General features: G+C 40.6%; 1 protein-coding gene across 4 annotated transcripts in view; it reads left to right on the forward strand.

Moving 5' to 3' along the window:
• FNBP4 (formin binding protein 4) overlaps nt 1–19,705 on the forward strand; it is a 41,081-nt gene extending 21,376 nt beyond the window's left edge. For 2 of the 4 annotated variants that reach the window (XM_025878372.2, XM_025878374.2), the window contains exons 13-17: nt 5,135–5,445; nt 5,574–5,718; nt 7,384–7,727; nt 14,618–14,775; nt 18,657–19,705. In XM_025878372.2, the coding sequence (XP_025734157.1) occupies nt 5,135–5,445; nt 5,574–5,718; nt 7,384–7,727; nt 14,618–14,775; nt 18,657–18,747 (1,049 nt within the window). In that variant the 3' untranslated portion in view covers nt 18,748–19,705. Of the gene's footprint in view, nt 1–5,134; nt 5,446–5,573; nt 5,719–7,383; nt 7,728–9,349; nt 9,481–14,617; nt 14,776–18,656 lie in introns of those variants that run through there. The other 2 variants (XR_012381806.1, XM_025878373.2) reach the window with 2 other exon arrangements.
• The last annotated feature ends 403 nt before the right edge of the window (nt 19,706–20,108 follow it).

A 20,108-nucleotide genomic window follows, 5' to 3' on the forward strand; every position in this document is an offset into this window, starting at 1 on the left:
AAAGAAAATAATTCAAATCATAATATAAATTTCTAGTTAAAAAATAGTGGCTTGACATAAAATTGCAAGTTAATACTGAAGAAGACTAAGGCAGTGACTGCTTGGAAATCAGCATACTATTAATATCAGACTTTGCTAAAACGTGAAATGATGAGCCAATATATTTTGATTTTAAAAGAGTGTCCCATAGGTGCTCCCATCTACTTGTTAGATGGGATGCTTCCCGATTCATGCATCATTTAATAAAGTCAATTAGATCTTAACAACAACAACATAAGGATTGTCCTGTAACCACTCTTATGCTACAGACAAAGCTGTGTATCCACTAACAAGAATGCAAATTAAAGTTAAGGAACTAGTAGCTGAATTGTCAATGTCTGTGTGGGGTGATAGATAATAGGAGATTTTGTTCTGCCTTTCTACAGAAAACCTTGTTGATACTGCAGCCTCATTTTTCACCCCACTCGTCTTAAAGACGTATGGTTGCTACAAATTAAAATGTTTGGAAGAAATGGCATGAAACTATGACCATTATTTCAGAGAAGAGAATAATTGATGGGGTGGAAATTGCCAACAATACTCTAGTATAAAACAATCAGGATGGCTCTCAGCGTATTTAAAGTTTTCATAGAGGTCTTTAGTTGTATACATTTACAAAAAGGCTTTCATAGCTCCTCAGTTACTCTTGAGAATCTGAGAGCTTCTCTAAGAAGTGGTTTGATTTCCACATTATGGAAGATGCATTTTTCCCCCTCTAAATCCACCATTCTTGAAATAACAAAAATAAGTGAATAGTGAAGCATAGTCTAAAGACTATGATCAGCACCTGTTTTGATCTAAAAAAAACTGGTAGCTATTTGTTAAAGTGATAGATAAAGCAAGAGCCTATGGTTTGTTTTTTTTTAAAGATTTTATTTATTTGAGAGAGAGAGAAGGAGAGATAGCACGAGAGGGAAGAGGGTCAGAGGGAGAAGCAGACTCCCTGCCGAGCAGGGAGCCCGATGAGGGACTCGATCCCGGGACTCCAGGATCATGACCTGAGCAGAAGGCAGTTGCTTAACGAACTGAGCCACCCAGGCGCCATAGGCTTTTAAAAGAAAAAACCTTTGAAGATAAAGACATGGAATTTGTTGGTAACTAGGAAGTGAGGAGCTGAATTTTTTTTTGTCCTCTGCTTATCAAAAATGATACTTTGTATTCATTTGGCTCCCTGAACCAATCAAAAAGTTTTGATAATGTACCAAATGAAGGTGGTCATGTTACCAAATGATTTGTTCATTTCTTAAATAGCCTAGGGATAATGATCAGATCACTGAATAAAAAACCATATTTGGCTGCAGTGATAATTTTGCACATAGCAAAAGGATGTTTTTATTCTATTTTATATTTCAGAAATATATTTTCTCAAGTTATAGGGTATTTTACTTGACATTTTCACGAAGAGATTTTCTTTTGATTTTTTTTTCCCCCCCTCATTTTTGGTAGTAATGATAAATATATCTCATAAGTTGGTTTTATCATCTGTTTGCTTTTCAGTAGTTAGTGAACTGAAGAGGCTTGATGGTGGTTCTGGGAAGGAGGCTCCACCCTGGACCTGACCACTGTCTAATGTCCCTTGTATGTTACAGAGCTGAATATTCTAGAAATACCAACTCTTTAAGTGTTCTGTGAACACCTTAGAGTTAAAGTTATTTTTTCCGTTTGTTGATGACAAACACAGTTGGGTACTGTGTGGTAAAGGGTACCTGGCCACTGAGAGCTGTATGGTCTTGGGCAAGTCATTTCCCTCCTGGGTTTCATTACCTTTGAAATGAGAGAGTTGAACTAGATGATTCCTCAAAGGGAAGACTTGGAGACATTACTGTCTGATTAAAACAAAACTAATTATGCTGTAGGAAAAAGCCACTGATAAACCTGCTTATATATTCTTAAGCCTCTTTAATGAGAGCCACTAAAACTTGATTTAAATAAAACCCAAATCTTGTACTAAGGTCTTTGGGATTTAAGAGTATTTCTGATCACTATTTTAAGCTTATAAAGAAAGTTTATTTAACATATTCCATTTGTTATCTCAGCAATGGTTAATACCATCTTTTAAAGACGAAAAGTTACTACATTGTGCGGAGCTGGGAAGTTTCCAAGTTCTGTTCATTTTTAATCCTTGTTCATTGTTCGAATTTAACATCATGTCTCTAAAGACAAGTGATATTTGAAGAACCTAATATGTCTGTCTTATTAGACTTTGTCACTTAGGTTAAATTTAGCTGCTTTTCAAAAGTCTGTGAAGCTATTTTTTGTATAGTAAGTTCTTTAAATTGCTAAACTGGCCTCTTGGTTCAAAAAAGTTTTCTCTTTGGAGGAATATAGGAAAACAGTAAAGGAAGCCTGCCTTCAAATAAAAACAAAAATGCATAGAAAAAATAGGTTCGTGAAGAGCTCAAAATTTGTGTCCCCACACTATTCTAAGCCTGTAGTTTTTTTTTTTTTTTAAAGATTTTTATTTATTTGAGAGAGAATGAAAGAGAGAGAGAGCATATGAGAGAGGGGAGGGTCAGAGGGAGAGGCAGACTCCCTGCTGAGCAGGGAGCCCGATGCGGGACTCGATCCCGGGACTCCAGGATCATGACCTGAGCCGAAGGCAGTGGCTTAACCGACTGAGCCACCCAGGCGCCCTAAGCCTGTAGTTTTCAAATTTATTAGCGTATAATAAAAGCTGTGTTTACCTTTAATCTCTCAACTTCAGAATTAAATGTTGTCTTAAGTGGCAAAATAATACCACCAACGGGGTTATGTTTAGAAACAGAGAAGCATAATAGGACATCCATGGATACTCAGAGATTTCTTAAGTTCTTTGTGTTTAAGCTAAAGGAGATAATTATCAGTATTAAGACACAGCTTTTGTGTTTTGAGCAAACTTAGTATGGAATTGAGATATTAACCAGAACTGTTTTTTTTTTTTAGTTTTCTTTCTTTCTTTCTTCCTTTTTTAAAAGATTTTATTTATTCATGAGAGAGAGAGAGAGGCAGAGGGAGAAGCAGGCTCCCAAGGAGCAGGGAGCCTGGGACTCGATCCCAGGACTCTGGGATCATGACCTGAGCCAAAGGCAAACACTTAACCATCTGAGCCACCCTGGCGCCCCAGAAATGCTTCTTGTTTGCTGCTAAATTTATCAAGTCTAGTTTAGCTAGAATTCTGATTATCTTTGTTGGAAGTTGTAAACCACATTATTAACCTTGAACGTATATTTCCTTGAGTTGCTTTGCATAGCAGCACATCAGCATCATAAACATCTGTATTGCATTATGCTTCTAGATGAGATTATGTAAAATTCAACTTACTAATTTACCTACCAAATGTTGTTGAAAGTTCAGTAGAAGAAAGTTTGAGAAGTTATTAATTCTTGGTATTTATTACCTTAGTTCTGATGTAATCTTGATGTTCTATTATGTAATGAAGTAGACTGCTTGGTCATACCCAGACTTTATTCGTCTAAAAGTTAGTGTGTAAATTCATATTAGATACGACCAAATACAAAAGTTAAATGAGGCAGTTGAAGTCTTCTAGCTGGAAAACGGCATTCTTGTTTTCTGGTGAATATTTTTTCAGTGCTCTTTGCCTTTAATAAGCAATTTTTCAAAATAATTATAGTAACCATGTGAATGAATCCTCTTCTTAAAGTCTTTTACAGTAGTATATATCTGCTCCATAAAAACTAAAGCTATCCTAAAAGCCAAATGGTTTATGGTAGCTTTGGTTTTACCTTGTCGAGAACCAGTGTGGTGTCTTTTGAAGCAACCAAGGTAAACGGTTGTATCATTGTTGAGAGCCTTTTGTAATAGCACCCTTATTTAATCCACCACTTTTGACCATGAAATTTAATAGGTGATTGCATTTGGATCTCTGCTCCATGAGAAGTGAGATTTATTCAACTGTAATTTCTAAAGCTCTTAGACCCCTGGCATTTCACCAGGACTTCTTGGTAAAATAGCACTAGACTAGGATTCAAACCTGGCCACTGAGAGCTGTATGATCTTGGGCAAATCATTTCCCTCCTGGGTTTCATTACCTTTGAAATGAGAGAGTTGAACTAGATGATTTCTCATGTCTCTTCTACTCCTAAATTCTATGATTTTTAGGGAGAAAATTCCCTTCAACATTCCTGGGATATATATCTAATAGTCCCATATATTGTGAAACTTCCCTATTGACGATAAAGAGGGATGGGGAAGGCTACAAGTAAGTATATGCTCCTATTTTCTCTAATCCTTAAAGCTTTTCCCAGGAGAGAAAGGACAGTAATTAACTGGGTTCTGCAGAATTTGAGGAAAACTGATTCTGCAACCTTTTAGCTATAATTTCTTAACTCAGACTCCAGCATCAGTTCACATCCTCTGCATCTTCAAACACCTCTTTTGTGTGTGCCTTCATTATCATTTACCTTGAAGATTTGTTATTCTAAATTTCCCTTTTCTCATTACAGAAATAAAAAAATTACCTTCCTGATTTGTGTTGCTGTGATTTAGCAAGTGTAATTTATACAAAGGTGCAAAGGAATGATAGAGTTGACAAGAGCACCTTGCAAATGGATTTTTAAAACGTAGTAACTCAAATTAATTAAAATAGGTAGAATTCGAAATAGGTGTGAATGAGTACTCTCTGGGTCATCCCCAGTCAGTCATCTAGCTCACTAAAAAATAAAATAACATGGAATCAGTATTGCAGATGCACATTATTCATTCCCCTCTTCTCTTTTGAAATAAAAAAGACCCACAGTGTTGCCTTCTAGTTGTGTGTTAAAACTGTGAATATTTGAAATAAAAAACTTCAGGTTCAAATGACCAAATTTCTCATTGAGTTGATGTGGTGTGCTTCATTTATTCATCCATAAATCTGGACCCAAAGAACAAGACTAGTATATAACATAGCTGGGGCAAGTGCTAACTGTGAGGTTCATAAATTCATCTTTCCATGGTAGTCATTTTTGAACTGAATTGCTTATTTCAATGACCTCAATGTAGAGTAGATGATGCCTGTGGGTCAGATTTTGTCTCACTAGTCACTTGAACATTGCTGTGAATGTAAGCCACAGTGTTTTTGTCTTGCCTTTTCTCTGACTCCTATTTGTTTTCATAGGTTCTCTTTGTAAAGAGTCCTTTTCTGGCCAAGTTTCTTCTTCATCGCTCATGCCACTTACTCCATTCTGGACCCTCCTTCAGTCAAATGTGCCTGTGCTTCAACCTCCATTACCTTTGGAAATGCCACCACCCCCACCTCCACCCCCAGAATCCCCTCCTCCCCCTCCCCCTCCCCCTCCTCCTGTAGAAGATGGTGAGATCCAGGAGGTAGAGATGGAGGATGAGGGAAGTGAGGAGCCTCCTGCCCCAGGAACAGAGGAGGATACTCCATTGAAACCCTCGACACAAACCACAGTTGTAACTAGCCAGGTGAGAAATACTGTTGGGGATTTTGAAGACTTTCTGGGGACTGGGGCATGATTTGACACTGTGTTTTATTTTAGAAGAGGATGTTTAATCAGGGCTTTCAGCCACTAACTAGATTCTCTGTGTTTCAGAGTTCAGTTGATTCTACCGTCTCTAGTTCTCCTTCCACTAAAGCGATAAAAAGAAAAGCTACAGAACTTAGTACTGCAGTAGTTCAGAGATCAGCTACCATTGGTAGTTCTCCGGTACTCTACAGCCAGTCAGCCCTAGCTACAGGTAAACACTGTAATTAAAATGTTTTCCTCAGTGTGTTACATCTTTGTTTTCAGAATTAGATTTCATAAAAGGCTTTTAGATGTCATGTAAAGGCTTTTCATTATTTTAAGTAGGTGCCACACCCAGTGTGGAGCCCAGTGTGGTTCTTCAGCTCGACAACCTTGAGATCAAGAGTCCAACACTTAACCACTGAGCTACCCAGGCGCCCCAAAAGCTTTTCATTTTAAAATACGTGTTTCTTCCAGTTACTAAAAACTACTATGTATCCTTCCAAATTGTTTTTTGTGCACTTACATGATTTCAGTAATTTTAATGTTTAAGTACCTTAATGCTGGAGCGCCTGGCTAGATTAGTAGAGCATACAACTCTGAACTCAGGATCATGAGTTTATTTATTTATTTATTTTTTAAGATTTTATTTATTTGTCAGAGAGAGAGAGCACAAGCAGGGGGAGCGGCAGGCAGACAGAGAAGCAGGCTCCTCGCTGAGCAGGAGCAGGATGCGGGACTCGATCCCAGGACCCTGGGATCATGACCTGAGCCGAAGGCAGATGCTTAACCAAATGATCCACCCACGTGTTCCAGGATCATGAATTTAAACCCCATGTTGGGTGTAGAGCTTATTTTAAAGAAATAGGGGAGAAAAAAAAAAAGGTACCTTATTGCTAAAGTATTCAGAAACGTTTTGCTCCCAGAAAATGTGTCTCTATCTATCTACATTTAAGGGTTTTATTTCTTAGATCCCGCACAAACGAGAGAGAGCACAAGTGATGGGAGGGGCAGAGGGAGAAGCAGACACCCCGATGAGCAGGGAACCCAATGTGGGACTCCATCCCAGGACCCTGGGATCATGACCTCAGCCAAAGGATGCTTAACTGACTGAGCCACCCAGGCACCCCTGTCTCTCTCTCTCTCTCTCTCTCCCTCCCCCTCTCTCTCTCTCTCTCTCTCTATATATATATATATATATATATATTTTAAGACTTTATTTATTTTGACAGAGAAGAGACAGCGAGAGAGGGAACACAAGCAGTGGGGAGTGGGAGAGGAAGAAGCAGACTTTCCGCGGAGCAGGGATCCTGATGTGGGGCTCGATCCCAGGACCCTGGGATCATGACCTGAGCCGAAGGCAGATGCCTAACGACTGAGCCACCCAGGCGCCCCTATATATTTTTTTAAAGATTTATTTATTTAGAGTGGAGTGGGGAGTGAGAGAAATCCTCAGGCAGACTCCTTGCTGAGCGTGGAGCCCAGTGGAGGGCTCCATCTCACCATCCAGAGATCATGACCTGAGTCAGACGTTTAACTGACTGAGCCACCCAGGTGCCCCGTGGCTGTACTTGTTGAGGAAAAGGTGTACTGACATTTTGTAGGTGATCTAACCCCCATGTCTCTTTTCCGTCTTTTCCTTGTTTTTGCTTTGTCACAAGGTCCTTCTTTTTTTAAGATTTTATTTATTTGACAGACACAGCAAGAGAGGGAACACAAGCAGGGGGAGTGGGAGAGGGAGAAGCAGGCTTTCCACCGAGCAGGGAGCCCGATGCGGGCTTGATCCCAGGACCCTGGGACTGTGACCTGAGCCGAAGGCAGATGCTTAACGACTGAGCCACCCAGGCGCCCCTTACAAGGTCCTTCTTATAGTTTCATTTTATGTTTTCCATGTTAGGTCACCAAGCAGCAGGGATTGGACACCAGTCTGCAGGGATTGGACACCAGGCAATATCGGTTAGCCATCCAGCAACAGGAATGGGTCATCAAGCTAGAGGAATGAGCCTACAGTCAAATTACCTAGGACTGGCCTCAGCTCCTGCAATTATGAGCTATGCTGAATGTTCCGTCCCAATGGCAGTGACTGCTCCCACATTGCAGCCAGTCCAGGCCCGAGGTGCTGTGCCTACCACTGCCATTATTGAACCACCACCACCACCTCCTCCTCCTCCTCCTCCACCACCACCACCAGTTCCCAAAATGGCACCACCTGAGAAGACCAAAAAAGGAAAGAAAGATAAGGTATAGTAAATCTGTCTTAAGTTTCTATTTAAAAAAATTTTTTAGAGCGCCTGGGTGGTTCAGTCGGTTAAACATCTGTCTTTAGGTCACGACGTTAACCGACTGAGCCACCTAGGCGCCCCACAATTTTATTTTTTTGAATCCATTCTGGCAGTGTACGACTTTTAATTGGATAGTTTCATTTATATCAGTAAATTACTAAATTTATTATCAGTAATTACTAATAGGGATGGACTTACTGTTACCATTTTGTTACTTGTTTTATGTATATTTTAAAAGGCTTTTTTTGTTCTCATTTTTTCCCTTACTGCTGCCTTTTGTGTTGAATTTTTTCAGTGACACATTTTGATTCCCTTGTCATCTTCTATGCTTATTTCTTTCTGGTTACTGTGGGTATTGTATATAATGTGCTAAAGTTATAATAATCTGTTTTAAACTTTTACACACTCCATTGCAGACAAAAGCTATACAGCTGCACCCCACTCCATTATTGGTGTTATAAATTACATCTTTATATATTTTGTACCTATTATAGATTTATAATTATTTTTATGCTTTTGTCTTTTAAGTTCTGTAGGAAGAGTAGAGTTACAAACCAAAATCATAATCGTACTGGTTTTTATATTTGTCCATGTATTTACCTTTATCAGAGAACTTATTTTATTTTTTTAAGATTTTATTTATTTATTTATTTGAGAGAGAGAGAGAGAGAATGAGGGACAGCACGAGAGGGAATAGGGTCAGAGGGAGAAGCAGACTCCCCGCCGAGCAGGGAGCCTGATGGGGGACTTGATCCTGGGACTCCAGGATCATGACCTGAGCCAAAGGCAGTCGCTCAACCAACTGAGCCACCCAGGCGCCCCAGAACTTTATATTTTTGTATGACAAGTTACTTTCTAGCATCTTTTCATTTCAACTTGAAGGACTCCACTCCCTTAAGTGTTTCTTATAAGGCAAGTCAGGCAGTAATGAACTCCGTCAGCTTTTGTTTATTTGGGAACATTTTAATTTTTTCCTCATTTCTGACGGAAAATGTTGCCTGGTATAGCATTCTCAATTGGCTCTCTTATTTTTTCTTTTCTTTTAACTTTAACAACTTTAAATATATTATCCTATTGTCTTTTGGCCTACGCCATTTCTGCCAGAAATCCTCTGATAATCTTATTGAGGATCCCTTACATGACAAGTCACTTTTTTTTTCCTGCTTTGTAGATTCTCTTTGGCTTTTTTTTTTTTTTTTTTAAGATTTTATTTATTTGACAGACAGAGACACAGAGAGGGAAGGGAACACAAGCAGGGGGAGTGGGAGAAGGAGAAGCAGGCTTCCCGCGGAGCAGGGAGCCCGATGCAGGGCTCGATCCCAGGACCCTGGGATCATGACCTGAGCCGAAGGCAGACGCTTAGCGACTGAGACACCCGGGCGCCCCCTCTTTGGCTTTTGACAGGTTATGTCACAGTGTGGTCTTTTGATCCTACATGGAGTTTGTTAGGCCTCTTGGGTATGTATATCCATGTCTTCCTTAAATTTGGGAAGTTTTTGGCTATTATTTCTTTCTCTTTATTTTTAAAATTTTTTAAAAATATACATATATTTTTAAAGATTTTGTTTGTTTATTTGACAGAGAGCACAGCAGGGAGGTGGAGAGGGAGAAGCAGTCTCCCCTGAGCAGGGAGCCTGATGCAGGGCTCGATCCCGGGACCCTGGGATCATGACCTGAGCTGAAGGCAGACGCTTAACGACTGACTTACCCAGGTGCGACCCCCCCCCTTTTTGAAGTAGTCTCCACACCCAGCTTGGAGCCCAGAGCAGGACTTGAACTTGTGACCCTGAGATCAAGACCTGAGATGATATCAAGAGTTAGACACTTAAGTGACTGAGCCACCTAGGCACCCCATGGCCATTCTTAAAATAAGCTCTGCTCTTTTCTTTCCATCCTCCTGGGACTCCCATAATGCATATATTGGGCCACTTAATGGTGTATTATAAGTCACTTACACCCTGTTCACTTTGCTTCATTCTTTTTCCTCTGTATACTCAATAATTTCAAATGACCTACCATGAATTTTACTGATCCTTTCTTCTGCCTATCAGTCGGCTCTTGAACTAAGGAATTTTTCAGTTCACATTTTTCAACTTCAGAATTTCTGTCTGGTTTGGATTTTTTTCTATCTCTTTGTTAATCTCATCTTGTTCATGTATAATTTTCCTGATTTTCTTTAGTTCTTTGCTGATATTTTCCTTGAGCACATTTAAGACAACTGTTTTAGGGGCTCCTGGGTGGCTCAGTCAGTTAAGCGTCCGCCATCAGCTCAGGTCATGATCCCAGGGTCCTGGGATGGAGCCCCACACTGGGCTCCCTGCTCGGCGAAAAGCCTGCTTCTCCCTCTCCCACTCCCCCTGCTTGTGTTCCTGCTCTTGCTATCTCTGTCTAATAAATAAATAAAATCTTTTTTTTTTCTTTTTTTTAAAGACAACTGTTTTGAAGTCTTTAGTATGTCTTCAGCATGTGTTTATGGTTGGTTTCTAGAGATTTTTTTTTTCCCTTTGAATGGGTGTGTTTCCCAGTTTCTTTGTGTATTTTGTTTTTTCTTTGTTGAAAATTAGGCATTTGAGAAAACAACTTTCTCTCCTGGTCTTTGCAGCCGGGCTGTATTTGTAGAAAGAGCTTCATTAATGAGCCCCGCATGAAGGCTTAGGATCTTTACTTTGGCTTTTTCTGGGCATTTGTATTCCTTGGATTTGTGCTTTTCTTTTTTTCCCATTCCCCTGTATACATTTAATTTTAATTTTCCTGAGTCTTACGCCTGTTTTTCTCCTAGGAGCCTTACATGCTGTATAGTATTCTCTGCCTGTAATCTCTTGCTCCCAGTTATCCACATGACTGCAGTTTCCCTATGGTTTTCACATGCCACAGTGCCTTCCATTGCCTCTCATGGTTTCCAACCTGAGATCCAAAACATACTGCCATTCCTGCTTGAGCTCCAAGTTAGGCAGTATACAGAAACCAGTCCTTCAGGCAGCCACAGACAGGGTAGAACATGTCACCCTTTTCCTTCCCTCCTGAAGGAGGGAACTGAGAATTGGCTGTTTCACCCCAACCACGTGGGAGAGGGTGGTACAAGGGCAAGCAGACATGCCACAGAATTTCTTGCTGTTTTGAGTGGGGCTGCTATTTCTTACTACTTTTTTTCCCAAGATTTTATTTTTACATAATCTACACCGACTTTGGGGCTCAAACTTAGAACTCCGAGATCAAAAGTCTCATCCTCTATCTACTGAGCCACGCCCCAAGTGTGGCTTCTTGATTGAGTGTTCTCTTGGTTGCTGTAGCTCTTCAGCTCATTTCCAGAGTTCCCATAAAGTCATTTTAGTCAAGTCTGTATTCACAATAATGTTTCTGTGAGGAAACAGGGCCTGGAGCTTCATAGTCTGCCATCATTCTGATGTCATGTCACACTCATGGGCACTTTTGAATGTCTTGATCACCCACAAAAGCTTTTCTCCTCGTGTTAGCACTTCATCTTTTGCCTCAACTGTAATCTTTTGGCCTGGGGGTCAGCAGGGCAAATTCATTTGCCCTACCGTGTTTCAAGGAATCTTCTTGAATGGATTATGCATTCACACCAAATAGACAGTGTTTCCAGGTTAAACCACTTGTCCAAGTTGATACCATGATTTCAGAAATTATCTGGAAATGAAGCGAATATCATAGAAGTCAATAATAACAAGAAAAAAACCAAGATAATGTGTAAAGTAGACTAATGGTGAAGCTGTATACCAAAGTATACACAGTTCTCTTGAGTTAAAATACTGTTTACCTTCTCCATTTCTTTACTTTGTCCACCAGTCCCAATACTCTTGTTCTTTACACAGTTAAATGTTAGGACAGCCAATTCGTGGGAATCATTTCTTTTCAAAGCCTTCCTTGACCTTTTCTTCCAACCTGCCAGAGATAATTGCTTCCTCCTCTTTTCATGCAGTAAGTAATTTTTTAGCTAGTCATGCTTTTATGGTCTTATAGTTTGGAAAATCCAGAATTCTAACTTGGTAATATATCATTTTTACATACTTGATGTTAAAACAAATGATGGCCTATCTCTGTGTTGTATACAGGCCATTTCAAAAGAATATAAAATAGGGGTGCCTGAGTGGTTCAGTCACTTGTGTCTGACTGTTTCAGCTCAGGTCATGATCTCAGTGTCATGAGATCGAGCCCTACATGGATGGGGCTTCTTGCTCTGCTTGGGATTCTCCCTCCTTTCCCCCTCCCCCCATGCATGTGCTCTTTCTCTCTCTCTAAAATAAATATAGGGGTGCCTAGGTGGCTCAGTCAGTTAAGCATCTGCCTTCGGCTCAGGTCATGATCCCAGGGTCCTGGGATCAAGCCCCGCATTGGGCTCCCTGCTCCTCAGGAAGCTTGCTTCTCCCTCTCCCACTCCCTCTGCTTGTGTTCCTGCTCTCGCTGTGTCTCTGTCAAATAAACGAATAGAATCTTTTAAAAAATTGTTTAAAAAAATAATAAATTAAATCTTTAAAAAAAAATAGGGGCACCTGGGTGGCTCAGTTGGTTAAGCGTCCAACTCTTAATCTCAGCTCAGGTCTTGCTCAGGGTTATGAGTTCAAGCCCCACATTGGGCTCCATGCTGGGCATGGAGCCTACTTAAAAAAGAAGGGGGGCCTGGGTGGCTTAGTTGGTTAAGCCTCCGACTCTTGATTTCGGCCCAGGTCATGATCTCAGGGTCATGAGTTCAAGCCCTGCCTTGGGCTCTGCCCTCAGCGTGGAGTCTGCTTGTCCTTCTCCCTCTGCTCCTTCCCCCACACCACACACTCTCTCTCTAAAATAAATAAATAAAATCTTTTAAAAAAATAAAAATAAAAATAAAAAGATTTTATTTATTTGACAGAGACAGAGAGGGAACACAAGCAGGGGGAGTGGGAGAGGGAGAAGCAGGCTTCCCGCGGAGTAGGGAGCCCGATGCAGGGCTTGATCCCAGGACCCTGGGATCATGACCTGAGCTGAAGGCAGGTGCTTAACTGACTGAGCCACCCAGGCGCCCTGATAAAATCTTTTTTTAAAAAAAATATAAAATAGTATACTTAATGCCTTATGTTCAGGAATACTTGAAATACGTGTTTTCAGTCTTTTTGCTGAAGAGTTTTGTGTGCAGCTTACTAGAAAATAAACTAGAAAATAAGTCCTAACCATTCAGTTTTTATTCATCTGACTGCAGTGTTCCCCTATGAAAACGTGCATAACAGCCAGTGTAACTCTATATCCATGGTTTTGAATGTGATTGGCAATAAATAACTTCTAAAGCATAACTAATTTTCCCATGACTGATAGGAATCAAATGTGATAAGATTTTTTTCACAAATCTCAATAGAAGTCAAAATGAAACCACAGTGACTACCCAGACCTTTTTTTTTTTAATGACATTTGCCAATGTTCAGTGTAAGGTTATACCTCAGTGAGCCCTCTGTGCACGTGTGACCATTATTACTTCATGTTACTTTTTATTCAGTTGGTTCCATGCTAAGCCAGAATGGTCTGTTTTAGAGCTTGCTGGAAGGCTGTGTATGCAGTGTGTGAGGCTGTACCACAGGTGAAATGACAGACTAGATCGTGGGAAGGTGTGTGGAACTAAAGGTGTAAGCACAACAGATGGGCCCTTGTTTCCCCAGAAAGAACTCTGAATTAAATCAAAGTAGGGTATCAAGTTAGGGAGATAAGTAACAGAAGAAAGACTAAAAATATGAAACTTGTTTTCTCAGATTTTTGAAGGCTTAAGAATGTCTCACGTGCAGGCAGGAAGAACAGGTTGGGCCCCTGTACCCAGTCCACCGCGAGCACAGCTGCAGTTAATCACACCTGACCACTCGCGTGCCTGCTTGTCATGCTTATGGTGTGTGGCGTGGTCAGGTCTTCAAACACAGTTCTGCTCTTCAAAATACAGGGATGAAATATTTTTAACGCATACAATTTGTCAGGCGTTCTCCTTAGAAGCTTGGGATAGTGAGTCAGACAAATCCTGTTTTTGTGGAGATTCCCTTCTGGAGGGCTGGACAAGAAGGGGGAATGGGGAGACAAATAGGCAAGTATGTGCATGTTTGGTGCTTTAAAAAAAAAAAAAAGACAAAACAAGCAGTGTTAGAGGACAAAAAGTGGTCTTTGGGAGGTGGTGCTGTTTCAGATAGGTTGGTCTAGCAAAGAGGCTAGAGTGCCTTTGGACAGAGGCCTGAGGGTAATAACAGAGCAAACCATGTTGGACATACATAATTCTACTTTTCTAAGTATCACCAGCATTTTTTTTTTTACTATGAAAGTACATATTATAGATAATTTAGAAAGTGAAGAGGAGCCAAAAGAACAAAAATAAAATCTCCTCTTAGAACTAATTTTACTAATATTTTGATGTCTATCTCCTCGCGATTTTGTATATTTTGTTGCCATTGACTATGTTGCTCTTTACAGAAAAGCTGGCCATTTATTTCTCAGCTCTCTTTTTCACTTGATGTGAACACGGCATCTATTTAAAATTTGCCAAAGGCAACACTGTAATTCTGAGCTGAGCTAAGGGCAACAGTTTTGAATTCCATAGAATAATGAGGCAAAAGGAAATTTTTCTGACCCTATTTAATAAAAATATGTTTAAAGTTTTAGATTTTTTTTTCTCTTTTACAGTGTTTAGATTTTCAGCCACGCATTAGGTGTATAGTTGGTAGAAATTTTTGGCAGGAACTTATAATGATATTTATTTTCTGTGTTTCTGTCCCTTTGATTTTAAAGTCCCCTTATTCCTTAGATCTAAGAAGGGATCTCGATCTTACGTGGCTTTCATTTCCATATTTTATGTATTATCTTCTTTCTGACCTTTAACCTTTGCTCTAGACAAAGAAGAGTAAAACCAAAATGCCATCTCTGGTAAAGAAGTGGCAGAGTATCCAGCGTGAGTTAGATGAAGAGGAGAACTCTAGTTCCAGTGAAGAGGACCGGGAATCAACTGCACAGAAGCGAATCGAAGAGTGGAAGCAGCAGCAGCTGGTCAGGTACAGAGACCACAGATGAGTGGGTTGTGCTTGTGGCTTCAGACCACTCGTCATAGTCTTTGTTTTTGTTTTTTTAAAGATTTTATTTATTTTATTTGAGAGAGAATGAGAGAGAGAGCGCACATGAGGGGGGGAGGGTCAGAGGGAGAAGCAGACTCCCTGCTGAGCAGGGAGCCCGATGTGGGACTCGATCCTGGAACTCCAGGATCATGACCTGAGCCGAAGGCAGTCGCTTAACCAACTGAGCCACCCAGGCAGGCACCCTCGTCATAGTCTTTGAATCACAGTCCTTAAATGTTTGGTATTTTTTTTACAAACCTATCTAAAGGTTTATAACTCACAGTAATGTTTATTTTCCTGTAAAAATTATGATTTATCCTTTTTCAAAATTAGAAATACCAGAGTTTTAACACTTTATCCTACGAATTATTTCTCTTAAGCAAAGGAGTGTCTTTAACTCTGAGCATACCAGGAAAAACAGATGTCCCTTTTATCATGTAGATCCAATAGACCCTTTTATAACTTTTTTAAAAATTATTTTACAATAATTTACAGAAGTTAAAAGGAGGGCGGCTGGCTCAGTCCGTGGAGAATGGGACTCTTGATCTTGGGGTTGTGAGTTCACGTTGCGTTGCGGAGCTTACTTAAAAAGGGACGGGGAGAAAACTCCATTAGAGATTCTGCTGAGAATTTAAACATAGCTAACTCAAATATTTTTCTTTATTTTCCTGGTTTTGAAGGTATATAGAGTAAACTCTGAGCAACATACTCACAAGTAGTGCTACTGTATTTCACATCTGTCTCAGATAGGTTCTAGCTTATCATTACTTCTGGTTCTCACACTTGCAACATCAATGAAAACATTTGGGAGAGGATCACCATCTTTTGTTTCAAAATTCAAAACATTTTTATTTTTAGATATATAAATACCAGTTGGAATGGTCATTGTAAGGAATTTTTTTGTTTCTAAAATGTCCATTTCTCCAATTATTACATACCTGCTTTTAGCGTTTGTCTACCTCAGAACCCTATGAAATAAATTGTAGCATACAGCATCGTAAAACCTGGAAGATTCCTATCCTGTGTCATTTTAGGGAAATGAGATAGTCCTCGTTCTCATTACAAAATAATTGGGTGATGATGTTCCTTTTTTTTATTTTTTAAGATTTTGTTTAGATAGAGACACAGAGAAAGAGGGAACACAAGCAGGGGGACTGGGAGAGGGAGAAGCAGGCTTTCCATGGAGCAGGGAGCCCGATGTGGGGCTTAATCCCAGGACCCTAGGATCATGACCTGAGCCGAAGGCAGACGCCCAGTGACAGAGCCACCCAGGCACCCCTAAAGGCTTTTTTTTTTTTTTTTAAAGATTTATTTATTAGAGAAGAGCACAAGCAGGGGAGCGGGAGGAAGAGGGAGAAGCAGGCTTCCCGCTGAGCAAGGAGCCCAATGCAAGGCTTGATCCCAGGACCTGGGATCATGACCTGGGCCGAAGGCAGCCACTTAACCAACTGAGTCACCCAGGCGCCCTGATGTTGTTCCTTTTTAATTCTTAGAAATACACTCTTCCAGGGCGCCTGGGTGGCTCCGTCGTTAAGTGTCTGCCTTCGGCTCGGGTCATGATCCCAGGGTCCTGGAATCGAGACCCGCATCGGGCTCCCTGCTCAGCGGGAAGCCTGCTTCTCTCTTTCCCTCTACCCCTGCTTGTGTTCCTTCTCTCACTGTCTCTATCTCTGTCAAATAAGTAAAATAGGGGGACGGACTAGAGCAGCATCAGTCTCGCTGCACATGGGAACCACTAAAGGATCTTTAAAAGATGCTTGGACTCCGTCCTCCCCCAATTCTGATTTAATGGTTTTAGGTTATGGCCTGGGCATTAGAATTTTTAAAGCTGTCATGTGCAGTGAAGCCTGAGAAGCACTGGACTGGAGAACCACAGACTTGAGCCTGACAGTTTGGGAAATGTGTTGCAGTGCTTTGTCAGGGGGGCTAATTAGCTTTGGTATTCAGAAGAAAGAGGTGAGGGGTGCCTAGGTGACTCAGTTGTTAAGCGTCTGCCTTCGGCTCAGGTCATGATCCCAGGGTCCTGGGATCGAGCCCCGCATCGGGCTCCCTGCTCAGCGGGAGGCCTGCTTCCCCCTCTCCCACTCCCCCTGCTTGTGTTCCCTCTCTCCCTGTATTTCTGTCAAATAAATAAATAAAATCTTTAATTAAAAAAAAAATATTCTCTTCACTCATCAATGTCAAATTTGAGAAAATTCTTCTAGGATATGGTCCTCTTAATACCCATAGTCTGAAATTTTACTTACCCAGTAAGTTTTACCATCATAATTAGAATGTACAATGCCACTGTTTGTCTGTTTGCATTTATCTTTTGGCTTGTCTAATATTTGCGGGGTGGGGGCACTTGGCTGGCTCAGTTGCTATAGCATGCAACTCTTGATGTTGGAGTTGTGAGTTCAAGCCATAGAGCTTACTTAAAAAATAGTAATAATAATATTGGAATGGGAGGGGACTATGAAGATGTTGTCTCCAGACTTTTAACTACCTTGAAAGGTTGTATACTCTTTATTTGGGGCAGCACAATAAGAAAACGGAGGGGTGGGGCGCCTGGGTGGCTCAGTCATTAAGCGTCTGCCTTCAGCTCAGGTCATGATCCCGGGGTCCTGGGATCGAGCCCCGCATCGGGCTCCCTGCTCCACGGGAAGCCTGCTTCTCCCTCTCCCACTCCCCCTGCTTATGTTCCCTCTCTTGCTGTCTCTCTCTGTCAAATAAATAAATAACTGAGGGGTACTATTAGTGACAGTTTAATGCACTTTTGCCTCATCCTTGTAGGTGATTCCATTATTTGGTTTTCTTATTATTTTTTGTCTTTTTTAGTATTGCTGGGAATTGAGTAATGATTAATTCCTATAATGAAATAGCAAACCATTTCAAGATGATAGGTGGGGAATCACAAAGATTCTGTAATTAGATTATTTTAGATTTATAAAAGGGTCCAATGCAACCATTCTAGTTATTATAAGATAGAATCTGAGCTTAATCTATCTTGAAAATAATTGAGGGGCACCTGGGTGGCTCAGCTGGTTAAGCCACTGCCTTCCGCTCAGGTCATGATCCTGGAGTCCTGGGATCGAGTCCTACATCGGGGTCCCTGCTCAGCAGGGAGTCTGCTTCTCCCTCTGACCCTCTTCCCTCTCGTGCTCTCTATCTCTCATTCTCTCTCTCTCAAATAAATAAAATCTTTAAAAAAATGATAATTGAATAAGCCATGAGGTATCAGTCCTTACAAATAGAACTGTTCAAAAGAGAATTTCAAAAATCAAAGCTTCCTGACAGTAAGTTGAGGGTTAAAATATATCTTTCCTAAAGAATTAGAACTCTTCGGGACCAAGATAAACTTTCACAAGACTTGTTGTATTCCTGGAACACCTGGGTGGTTCAGTGGGTTAAGCGTCTGCCTTCGGCTCAGGTCATGATCCCAGGGCCCTGGGATGGAGCCCTGTGTCACGTCGGGCTCTCTGATCAGCGGGGAGCCTTCTTCTCCCTCTCCGTCTGCTGCTCTCCCTGCTGTGCTCTCTGTCGCTATTTGTCTCTCTCAAATAAATAAATTAAAAAAAAAAGAATTGTATTCCTTCAGTGTGGCTTTAATGGTTACAGGAGATAGATAAAAGAAAATATGCATTTACGTGTTCATACAACTGTAGAGAGAGCATGTGTGTCTTTGATGCATCAGAATTAAATTTGATGAGTATATTGGTAGTTGAGAAACTTTGAAGTACATTCATGAACAAAGATCAGAGTTTCAGGGTCAGGTACTGGTTTTTGTGAACCGTTTCCTCCTTTTTCTTCCCAGTGAAGTAATCTGTATGTTGTTTTCACAGTGGCATGGCAGAGAGGAATGCTAATTTTGAAGCACTTCCTGAGGATTGGCGAGCAAGACTGAAGAGGAGGAAAATGGCTCCAAACACATAGTTTTGTGGGGGGATGGGGGGTTTTTTATTACTGATTTTTTTCTTCTTTGCATTCAGTTCAGAGTCTTCACCAGTTTTACTGTTGTCAATAAACTATAAATGTTATGAGGGAGAGCATATGAATTTCCTGGGCAAAAGCATACACGTACAGAGTTTTCACATTTGTGAAATGTAATTTTTCTGTTTTGCTGAAGGATGAGGTTGACCGAATGCTTTTACATGGCTGCCTTTATTCTCACACTGGCAAACTCAACGTATCAGGTACATTAACCTCATTGATCTGGAACGTGTGATTCAGGAGTATGATACCTCGGCAGAGGACTCACTGACAAAAAGTGAAGGATTTTCTGTCTCATAGAGGCTCACCTAGTTCCTAGTGCTGCTCTCATTAACTTCTACTCCAGAACAAGTGCAATTAAGAAGGCAGCTCTGTATTGTTTCGCTTAACTGGGACTATCGGAATCTCTGACCTCTTCAGCCTGCCATCCCTCAAGTGCTGAGGTATAGTGAGGCGTTTCCCTTGTGCTGACAGACAGCCACACACTCTGGAGAGCTCTTTCTCACACCTTCTAGAACCGGTAGCTCAGTCATTTCACACACTAGTGGCGGATTCAAATTTCCATACAGGCAGCGGCAGGTGATCCTATCTTTAAGTTTGAGGATTTCCCCTCATCTGTGTGGCAGGAAATACAACAAGAGCCACTGTATGTATTAATGTGTCTCCATTGTCTTAACCTTGTTCCAAAATTCAGCTCCCTTTTATGTGAATGTACTCTCCATAAAATTCCAGTATTTAAAAAGCAGTTTACTGTTCTGTACTTTCTATTGTATCACAATCAGGTAAAAGTCACTTTAAACTGAAGAAATGGCAAATTGTGTTTTAAAGCTGTTTGTATTTCTCCAGTTTCTGGCCTTGTAAATTTGTATATATGCTCTAATAAAGCTTTTTTTATACTTCTGATTGGTTATCCTTTTACTCTTCTAAGGCTGTTATTTCATGATTGTGTCATCAAGACTTGTTTTAAGGCCAGTCTTGTTTTTTCTTACCATATACAGCATAAGGCATGTGTAAACATTGAAGAACAGCTCTCAGGAAAAAGAAGAGCAGCAGTGGGGGTGAGTGTGGGGGTGGGGACAGGGTGAGAAAACAGGTTTCTGGCACCAGAAGGTTCTATGATTTAAATTTTGGAGCTTGTACTCTATAATATTAGCTAATGTTTGACCTAAAATCCTGGAAATGATGTAATGTGGTTTTGAAGATAGCTTTTTTCTCTGATTATAAAGGTAATCTCTACCTTGGTTCCATTCATAGAAAGCTAACCAAAGATAACAATAGTTTGAATTTTATTTAATCTATTTATA

This window comes from Callorhinus ursinus, unplaced genomic scaffold (genome assembly GCF_003265705.2).
Source record: "Callorhinus ursinus isolate GAN/ISIS: 27379988/994484 unplaced genomic scaffold, GSC_fseal_2.0 scaffold21, whole genome shotgun sequence".
NCBI lineage: Eukaryota > Metazoa > Chordata > Mammalia > Carnivora > Otariidae > Callorhinus > Callorhinus ursinus.